General features: G+C 36.1%; 1 protein-coding gene across 1 annotated transcript in view; it reads left to right on the forward strand.

The window, feature by feature from the left end:
• Positions 1–8,865, forward strand: part of FAM149A (family with sequence similarity 149, member A) — an 11,421-nt gene extending 2,556 nt beyond the window's left edge. Inside the window, exons 4-13 of the mRNA XM_010024144.1 lie at positions 1,003–1,128; positions 1,284–1,460; positions 2,921–3,111; positions 4,547–4,701; positions 5,596–5,696; positions 5,910–6,137; positions 6,461–6,581; positions 7,363–7,491; positions 7,873–7,951; positions 8,792–8,865. Of these exons, the coding sequence (XP_010022446.1) occupies positions 1,003–1,128; positions 1,284–1,460; positions 2,921–3,111; positions 4,547–4,701; positions 5,596–5,696; positions 5,910–6,137; positions 6,461–6,581; positions 7,363–7,491; positions 7,873–7,951; positions 8,792–8,865 (1,381 nt within the window). The remainder of the gene's footprint in view (positions 1–1,002; positions 1,129–1,283; positions 1,461–2,920; positions 3,112–4,546; positions 4,702–5,595; positions 5,697–5,909; positions 6,138–6,460; positions 6,582–7,362; positions 7,492–7,872; positions 7,952–8,791) is intronic.
• Positions 8,866–10,591: the final 1,726 nt, after the last annotated feature.

The following is a 10,591-nucleotide window of genomic DNA, read 5'->3' on the forward strand; positions in this document are numbered from 1 at the left end:
TTTTCTAAATAAAGAATACATCTTGTAAAAAAAAAAAAAAAAACCAAACCAAAAAACCCACAAAACAAAACACAGCTTGTTTTTACTGTAAGTGAAAACATACTGTGAAATTCCAAGAAATTCAGTATTAATTCTGTTACTGGTTGTTCTAAAAAGAAATGAAAAATGAAGGTGACCACATGCTTCACATATACTGCACAGCTATAATTTCTTCCTAGGCAGTGTAAACCAATGTAAACCAAAGTGTGATACTAACTCGGCAAATAACTAGTTGAACAGATACAAGGATGAATACATGATTAATGGCAATTATTTTGCATAGGTGTGCAGCCTGATGACTGCTTCATGTAACACAGGGGACAGAAGTCAATGTTGTGCTGCATTGTACTGTCCTGCCTTCATAAATGATGTCACGTCATTTGTTGAGATGTGGTGACTCTAAGCTGTTCTAAACATAGATCTGCATGTGTCTATCAGTAGTTTAACACCATTAGTAGGAATGGTGTTAGTAGCTATGGGATGCTTTTAGATAATTTGCAGAGGCTTGTTACCAGTAAATATAAACTAAAATCAGCTAACAAGGTTTGTCACACTTTGTTGAGGACAAGAAAATTGATAAATCTGAGGCAATCTTCACTAGCATTAAGCCATGTTTTGCTTAATGCTTTGCCTTGTTTAGATACTGTAAAAATTAATAGAACATGCATAAAATGGAGACAGGTTTTTGTGCTGTGTAATTCAAAATACTAAGTCATTTCACTGTATTTTTAGTGTTTTTTCACTAAGTGAAATTTCTAAGTGATACCCTATACTTAAGATTTCCTGATTCAAAGCTAAAGTCCAAGAGGTTGAGAATGAAGAAATCTGGGAGCTCTGTGTCATTTCATACTAAGGGATGTAAAAGGGAAATTGGCTACTGTTTGCAGGTATTTGTATTCTTGATATTTTTATATGGAATGAATTTTCATCGAAGATTTCACTTCCTTTCTCCTTTGTATTCAGGGTTCTAGGAAAGCAGCTCCTGTTGCCAAAGGATGAAGGCTTTCAGCATTTTCAGAGCAGAAGTGATACCTGTGTGGATACTAAGTGCTTACCTGGCCTTTGTGAATGCACTAGTAACATAAAGGAGTACGTCCATTTTATACAGTCTTCTTTTTGGTTTTCCCTCTTCAGAAATATGCACATATATCACTTTCGTATTACTGAAACATTGCAGTATAACTAAAAATGCACTTTCTTCTTTCTTTGAATATTTAATTTTTGTTTTGTTGATATTTTTTCAGGCTCTGCATTTCAGGTTCTAAACTGATCCCAACAGCATCTCCAATACATAAATCACTGGATTCAAGTTCCACTGGGATTTCTGCCTCTGACTCATCCATTTATTCATTCTTGGAAGAAGAAATCTATGATGTGGATGGAAAAATAGAAGAGTATCTTGCCTTTGACAACAAGGAGCTGTAAATAACAGATATATGTATTTTTGAAGAACATAATGAAAAACTTAATAGTGAACCCACTCAGTTTTCATAAGCTATGTTTCCCATCTGTAAGATACAGTTCATTCTGTCCCTGTGTTTAGTAGCACAGTGGTCAGAGCACTCACTGGGCATGAGGAAGATTAGGTATGTTGTCTTTCTAGTGGTTCAAAACTCACATGTCCCATATAAGAGGAATGTGGCTTAACCACTAGTTTTGAGGTGTTCTGTGCATGGAGACTCAATAAAACAGATATTTGAGTTTAAGATGGAGAGTAGAATGAAGGAATCCATTCCCCTCAAGTGCCTTGAGCACCAGTTTGTTTATGTTCATTACACTGTATATGCTTTCATTGTCTGTCCTAATGAGTATTAAATTCTTTCTGTGCAGCTTATATAACAGCTTTGTGAGGAGAGGTGCAGGATACAACCTGCATTTAGGTCATTCTTGTGGGTGACAGGAGGCATGGAACTGTCCTTTTCACAGTGCAACCTAATTTTCCTGTGAGCTATTAAATGTTCCAGTAAATAGGCTAATGGGTAGATCACAGATCATAATGTGCTGTTTTCTAAAAGGCGTTTATAAGGGAGAAACTTTGGTAGAACTTTGTAGGGCACACAGCAGAGCTTTTTGTGCTGAAAGACATGGTTCTGAAAAACTGGGGAACCAGAGTGAGATCCTTTCAGTCCTGTTTTTGGAAGAGAGGGCCTGGGTGGCTGCCTTTTTGGAAAGGATTTGGGTTTGGGTTTGAAAATCCTCAGGATCATCCTTGTAATCTCAAAGTTTCCATTTCCTTAGAAATAAATATAATGGCATTAAAAAGAGAAAAAGATTAAAGCTTTCTTCCTGAGGTGTATTAGAAGACCGAGTTAGGAAATGTTGCTACACTTTGCCTCCCCAGGGAGGGAGGGAGGGGAAAAATGTAAAAATTTAACTGTCCACACAGTCCCCAGGGAGGGAAACAGGTAAGCATAAAGCTGTGGGCTCTGCTATTCTTGGTAGTCCACAGATATCCTTTGAAGTTGTTAGTCTTTGATGAGTGGTGGAGTGTTGCAGATGTGTGCAGGTACACAGGATGAGACAAACAAAGAAATGTTCTGTGTGATAGTCCTACCAACTGCAGCAGACTGTAGTTCCCTTAAGTTATGGTAAAACGGATCGGATATAGTCTCAAATGATTAAAGTTGTTCCTTCTAGAGCTGCAGATCTTTTTGTTGTAATGTCCTGACTTAATTTTTTTATTTTTCACCTGCAAGCAAAAGAAAAATAAATCATTCTATCTGCTCAGTAGGTTCTGTTCCCATAGATACTCTGTATGTTTGAATTTGATTTTTTTTGTTATCTACATCTGATTGGCTCTTCTTCCATATGTATGTTTCCATCCATTCAGTGTATTAGAAGGAAGGGAAAAAAATGAATTTGAATTTGCTTTCTTTATTAGTGATGATGAGAGTTGGGAACAAAAGAAAATGCATCTTGCTGAGAAGAGGAGTAAGCGTGGTATTCCCCCTGTTTCTCCCAATGCTTGTATCAAAGATGCTGTGGCTTCTGAAGTTTTTGATTGTATCTGGAGCAATATAATTGGAATATTGGAGGAACTGATTAAAAAAAATTGGGACACTAATGTCACAGGTATTTGGTATTTTCAGATATGTTACTTATTGAAAATAGAAAGGTGATTTGCTTGCTACCTCCCCCCTCTCCCACCAGCCCTGCCATAAATAAAGCTTGAGAAATCTGGGTATTTTAAGATAACCATGGTGGTGGTAGAGCACTATAAGATACATAATACCTTGCCATGGGTGTGCACGCTCACACACACACACGTATGCACCTAAAATATAAACATTCCTACTAATTCTCAGGGAGTTTTGTATGAAAGGTGTAAGAAAGGGAAGAATACTGACCGAAAGGTCTTAATTGCAGAAGAGCATGTTTAAAAATAAAATCTGAATTGCTGGCTCAGGATGCAAACTGATGCTGTTGGCAAGGGATCACTGTTGATGTGGTCTGAAACCGGAACATAGGAATCAAAGTATCCTAGTTCTCATTGTTTGAGCTCTGTTAATAGAAAGAACCCTTATGTAGTCAGATTGTTAAAGCGAGATAGACAGTCTTGCTGACAATGTGGAGTTTAATATAAGATGAAGAAATAGTGGTGCATATAATTTTATATTTCACATCCTAACAGACTGTAGTGAGGAAAAGAAAAAGCTAGGAAAATTAACTAGTAGTGAAATTCTATTTAGTGTGCATGCGTTGTCTTTGCAAGCCGAGTGAAATTTCAGTTCTTCTTTCAGTGTATTTTAAAAGGACAGTAACAAGAATACCTAAGGGTTGGTTTTGGAAATTACCTCAAATGTAAGTCTACAACAAAGCGAGAAATGGAAAAATTTCTCAGAATACTTGCAATGTCAGAGCTTACTTAACATTTCAGGTGTTATTGAACTGTCAAAGGGCTTTTCACACCACAGATGGATTGTTTAGCACAATATTACAGTTTAGGGAGGATAGCTTAGCAGTATTATGACAGGTGTGCTCTTTTATATTCATGAAGGGCATAAACTTATGACAAATCGATAGCTAACCAAAATATTTCATCTAGGAATGTGAAAGAATTTGGGTTTATAATAGAAATAAGATGGTAATATACACTCATAATGAGACAGTGTGTAGCTGCTGTCAAACAAGGATTAGGATCAATAGGATTTATATATATTTATACGTATATATATATTTTGCTTAAAGAACAAATAATCTCTGGGAATTTAAAAATAACATTCTAAGAGTCATAGCAGTATTTTCTTAAACATACACCCCCCCTCCAACTCTACATTTATAAACCATCTTATTTGTCAGTGTCAGAGAAAACATAAACAAATAGTAATGCTTTCAGAAAAATATAATTTTTGTTAGGTTTTAAATATCATGGAAATGTAAAGCTATATGAAAGTCTTTATTTACTGTAAAGTAATACTGTAATATTGTTTGAATACAAGAAATGATGGCTCGTAAACATATCAAATACCTCTTATTCCCTCTCTTTTATTTTTTTGCTGTTGTGCAGAGTGTGACAAACAGGTGGAAAAATTGAAAGCTGTTACAGCAAAACTGCCACATTTGCCAGTTGTTCGTACTACAGCAGATGCTGGGAATGTTCCTCTTTCCAGAGGCTCTGAAGCACGAAATGTATCCTTTGGATCTCATTTTGTTTCCTCACAGGTAAAAATAAAAGTAACTTTCCATGTAATGGTGTTCTCTTTTCTGCTGACCTTGGGCAGTGCTGGCTGAAGACAGACAAGGCACTTTTTTTTTTTTTCTTTTCCCTTTCCTGTTTGTGGGGTTTTTTTTGTTTTTGGTTTTTGTTTGTTTTGTTTTTTTTTTTTTAAACCAGTTAGGTGCACTTGAAGTAAGTAATCTCATTTAAAGTGTTCATTAAATGTGACTTTCTTGTTTACTATCATGGTTTCTTTGGTGGTTTGTAAAGGTGCCATTTACCACTGACATATTGCTGAAGTTGGTTTACAAAACCCTACTTGTTAGATTGTATTCTGTCCTTAGAAAATAATTCTTTTACTGTTGTCCAGTCATTGGCAGAATCAAGAGAACAAATCAGGCTCCTCCCTGGTCTGCAGGGATGTGAAGCTGCAACTTGAAATGCTTTACTCACAACCCTGTGAGTTTCAGACTCTCTCATTCCTTTTTATCGCCTTTGCCTCTTGTAAAAGGGGACTCTGCAGCACATCCACCAGTGCACTGGCACTAGGCCTTACCTGTCTTTGTGGAAGCTCATGTGTATAGTGATAAAATGCTTTTTTTGTCCTGCTTGCTGTCTCTTCCTTCTGTCCCCTGGCTCCTGTTTTGTGCTTGAACTTCATCTGAAACTTATATTGCAAATTGAATTGCAATTCAGTAACTAAATTATCCAAGTTCTGTTTGTAGGAATCAGTTTGAAATAAGCAAAACAATGTATTTGACCCATCTACTATGGAGAATTCTACAAAAGCATCTTAACAAAAACTTTTCTAAAACCAAGTAAAATATCTCCTAAATATGTGCTTTTAGAGGTCTTCCTTCAAAAAATGTAGATTAATGCTTATTTGTTGCTTTTACAAGGGTCACCGTTTCTCCAGCAACATTAGTGATTTGAATGGTGTGATGACAATTCAAGCAAAACCACTCCAACAGAGACATGTTGCCACAGTAGAAAAAATACAGTAGGTGTTGGTATTGACATTTTCAAAATGTGGCATAATTCATATTATGTAGAAGATGTTTTGCAGTTACGAAAAGGCAATCATCTCCTTTGCGTGTATCACTAACGTGATAATGATTTGTAGAAGTTGTGATGATACTCTGTTAAAAAAGAAAAAAAAAATTTCCCCCCTTCATCCTCATTCCTTATCTCTTTCTCCTCCCTTTTTTCCTAGGAACGAGCAAGAAGACAAACAGCATAGCATTGTCTCCAGTGCTCCAAATTCAATGCACACTAGGTTGGGGAGAATTGCTCATAACAATGTTCTCTCATCATCTCGGGTACTGCCTGCACCTTCTAGGAAGCTACCAAGCCATTGTAGGTTACCTTCTCTCACTTCTGACCAACTCTCCTCAAAAGCTCCTAATATATACAATGGTGAAATCCTTAGGGGGACTAAATTGTGAGTTTTTTCATTTTATTCTTTGCTTTCTTCAGAACTTTACTGAAATTTCACCAGAGAAGGATTTTTTGCAAAATACTTGAGAACTATCCTGAGATTTATTATTCATTCTAGAATTCAGAGAGAAAAAGAAAGCAAGCAGAATAGTGTTTTTTGAGGAGAGGCATTTGTTTGATTATTCTTTTTTGTTGCTATGTCAAGTATTGTTACTTTCTGTAGCTGAGCTCTATAAAGAAATGTACTGCTTAATAATTTCATATTACTTCAGTGAAGAAGTCTTTAATATGAATTATTCTAAAAGAGGAATCCTTAAAATTCTGTAGGGGTGCTAGCTCTGATCGTTCATCTTCTGCTCGTGCGCCTATCAGCCGTAACAGGTTGCCACCAATAAACTCAGAGGCTGTTGAAAAATGTCTTTCAGTACCTCGGCTGCAACAGAACTCAGTAAGTTGTGTTCATTTTTGTCCTTCAAGCTATTTGGAAATAAATTGCTCTGTATCACTGGTTGAGTAGTTTTACAGGTCATATTGGTTCATATTTAATACATGGTCTTAACATGCTTATATGAGTTATATTGAGTTACTATTAGAATACAAGAGAAGCCAGTTTAAAACCTCAGGTCACAAACACATCATGGTGGAAAGACTTTTCTCTGACAACAGAAAAATCTGTTTTTAAAAAAAAAAAAAAAAAAAAAGTGAAAAATCCAGATATAAATAAGTACAAGGTTACCATCTAGTTGGCTGGTTACCTCTTTTCAGTGTTTCGTTCACTTACTGTTAGGTTGTAAGAAGTAGAAAATTAAGCTGACTGAAGTAGAAAAGGATACCAACTGGAGCAAAAAGATAAATCTGGTTGATACTTATTTTTGAAGGATAGGGAAATAATAAATTGGCATGTTAACATATAATAATAATTTTTTGAATTATTTTGAGTAATATTTTGAATTGAGATGTGTAACATCTATTATTTTAATTAATAGACATCTTTGGGGATTATAAACTAGTATTAGGGAACACTTTCAAATCTGTTTGCAAAACATGAGTACCCTAGAATTACCTTAAATCAGTGCTTACAGTTAGTGAAAACATTTTTCTTTTCTACTTCTTTTGTAGGTTTAATTTAATTTTTTTTTAATTTTTTTATTTTGCTTGGCAACAGAAAAATTATTATTATAACGAATTCAATTGCTGCATTCTTTTAATGCTCATTTTAATTCTCTCAGCATCGAGGACGATATGCTCGTAGCAGAGTGTCAAGTGCATTGCCTGGCAGTACAGAGCAACGGCCACTCAGAGGAACAACTGTTGTTACTGATCAATTTTCAAGGCCCAACACAACTCATACATTCAGGGTATGTTACAATGCAAGCAGAGACATGGAAAAGTGAAGAAGCATCCATTCATGGCCACTGTTGGTCTGCAGAAGGTTTCACTTACCAGTTCTCTCCTGATTTTTGATGTAGAGGGATTCATGCTGCTTGTAGAGAGGAGGACATTAGAAGGCTTTGGGAGGGTGTGGGACCTTGAGAAGCAGGATTAGTGTATGAGGAAGAGATTTTTTTCAAGTCTGATGCATCAAACACTTCCTTTGAGAACACCTATGCCCTAGAAGTGTGCAGTTTTACTACTATTCGGAGCTTTGCAGCTTGGTAGTACTCTGCTGGACTGGGTCATAAAAACTGTAATCAAAATATTTCAGCAGATAAACATTAGTATGTCTTTCCTTTTTACAGACAGGCACACCTCAGAAGAGATCACTGACTCCCATGGATTTTGCTAACCACAGAGGGACAGGTCAAGGATTTTTAATAGGTAGGCATTGTAAGAACCACTTGGTAGGTAAAAGGCCAGCAAAACCTATTAACCCATTGTGCAGTTAAGACGTGCTCAGGGAGAGCCATGTTGGCATAAAAGAACAACAGGTGTGCTTGGCAGGATCTTTTGAGTTTGGTTTTGAAGTTCCTTCTTACTTGTTTGAGATAGCCCTACTCTGTTAGGAATCCTGCAAATGTTTGTTTCATTGTTATGATGTGGAAGGAAAAGGATTCCTCCTCATCTGAGTGTGTGTGTGTATATATATATGTATATATTTTTTTTTTTTCTTTTTTAAGATTTCAGTATATTTACAATTATGGGAAGAGTATGTGGTACACAGGCTAGATGTTTTGCAGCTGCTAGAGTAGCAACTTAGATACATGTTTGAACTGTTTAATGATGTAAATTTTATTTTAGGCCCCATATAAATTCACTAGGTCAACTTTTTTATGTGGGATAAAATAAAATTGAAAATTTGCATTTTTATCATAAGTAGAAAGGTCTTTTAAATAAATGAGAAAATAAGTACTGATTTGCAACTTCCATTTATAATACCAAAAAAGAGAGCAGCCCTAAGTGGTTTATTTAGTTCCATTGTTACAGTAAAGCTGACTATCAAGTTCCTGAGATATTAGAGTGTTTGTATGTAATTTTTATTTGTTTGGAAGTTCCTTGTGTTTAAATAATGATGTGATTTTCATAATCGTAGAAAATGTAAGAATAAGGGTGGGTTAGCAAACATTGATCTAAACAGGCTGATAGAATTAACTCATACTTAATCTTGGAGCATCTTTCAGATTCTACGACAATTAATAAACAATATTTTATCTTTTCTAGGCTCACAGCATTACTACAGATCCTTTCAGATAAACCCGCCAACCTCAAGAAAGAGATTTCAGATTGCTTCTTAACCCAGCTTAGGAAGAAACATAACCTTTCTGCACTGAATGAAAGATTGAAATGTTTGCCAGCTAATATCTTGTGTAACAAAGAACATGTGCAGTAAGCTGGTTTCTGCTAAACCTTGCAATCCTCAGGATGCCTGCATTGCCTTCTTTGAAAGTTGTCTGACCAGAGGTTAGATTAAAAATCACAGCAAAATGAAAAAAATGGTTGAGGTGTCTACACTGTTTGCAACATCAAGATGCTGCTACTGCTGCACTTCCTTCTCAGGCATTCCTCCTTTTTCTGTCCTTAGGGAATTGTTATTCTACCCATAGGAGTAAATGGAACTTCATGTTCAGGCCATGAAGTCCTGTTCCCACTTTTTTCATGTTTCCTCAGTGTTCAAGATGTTCTAGTCTATCCAAACATCAGTCATTCATACATAAAATTTACACTTTTAAACAGGAGTTTGTGGTATCTCATCTTTAACTTCTGTTTCAACATTTCTCCATTTTTCAGTCTAATTACTGCAGTTGCTATCTTGTAAATGTTGTCTCTCCCAAATTTTCCTCCTTCCGTGCATTCTTTTGAGATGGTATTAATTCACTGCTTCTACTTATGCTGTTCTAATTGTCAGTAACTGTGGGAACTGCTGGGATAAACTGTTTATAGGAAGTAATGTTTTCCCTGCTAGGCCAACATGTTTATAGATGCTGAGCAATTGAACTTGCATACTGACAAGTCGGTAAGACTGTTCCCACTTCTTGAGATGTCATATAAAATTCTGACTGTTACTGTGCAAATTAATCATATCTTGAAATATCCAAGCCTTCAAAGTTTTAACATGAAAATATGTACTTTACTGATGCAAGCATTGTTTTATATGTCTTTGTGTAGACCCAGATAGGAAGATCAAAGAGGAGACTGGGATTGCATTCTGCCCAGAGATCACAGACCTGATCAGGTCCCTGGCTAACAGTATTGAGTGCATTCACAGTCAGGGATTCCTCTGTCCAGCAGCTTAAGTAGATGTGTTTAAGAGCTGTTGAAGGGGAAAGAGAGGAGAAGGAACAATTATTTGCCCAAATTGTGCAGTTAAGAACAGAATTGGTTTCTTCTGCTTGGGAACTAATACCAGTTCTCCTCACTGCTTTTAATGAATGTTCAAGGATTGGTAATCCAAGGAAATGCATTTGTAATGTATATTTTATATCTGTACTGTTAATCAGAGTTCTGTTTTTTGTAAATTGTCATCAAGCACTGCATTCTTTTGAGTAAATGAAAGAATTTTTAAACTACTTTTCTGGCTTAGTATTTTTCTGTCTTTCTACACTAAGTTTACTCACTGGTGATATTACGGTATAGTGTCTGCAAAAGCAGAATGCTTTTGCTTTGAAATTGGAGGTTGATTTCATACAGTTGCAGGTCAGTTTGATGCAGTTTCTTCAAAAATCTCAGGTCAAAGATAACATAATGTTTGAAATTTGCACCATTGTCTTCAGTGGTGCATCCAAAAATGCAGTTTTGCTCTCGAGTGCTCCTGCCTGTGCTATATGTTGACAGAAATGCAGAGGAACAATGGCAAAATGTGTCCCTTAACATCCACCGTACTTCATGGCAACCTGCATTTTACATTGTGGACTAAATGCAGAATATGCAGTGGCTTGGTTCTGTAACGGCAAAAGTGGGACCACACAGTGAAGAGTTGTTCATTATCTGGCACTTCTTTTTCAGCACAAGTAACTCATGTAG

The sequence above is a fragment of the Nestor notabilis genome, unplaced genomic scaffold (genome assembly GCF_000696875.1).
Source record: "Nestor notabilis isolate BGI_N333 unplaced genomic scaffold, ASM69687v1 scaffold21691, whole genome shotgun sequence".
Classification (NCBI taxonomy): Eukaryota; Metazoa; Chordata; class Aves; order Psittaciformes; family Psittacidae; genus Nestor; species Nestor notabilis.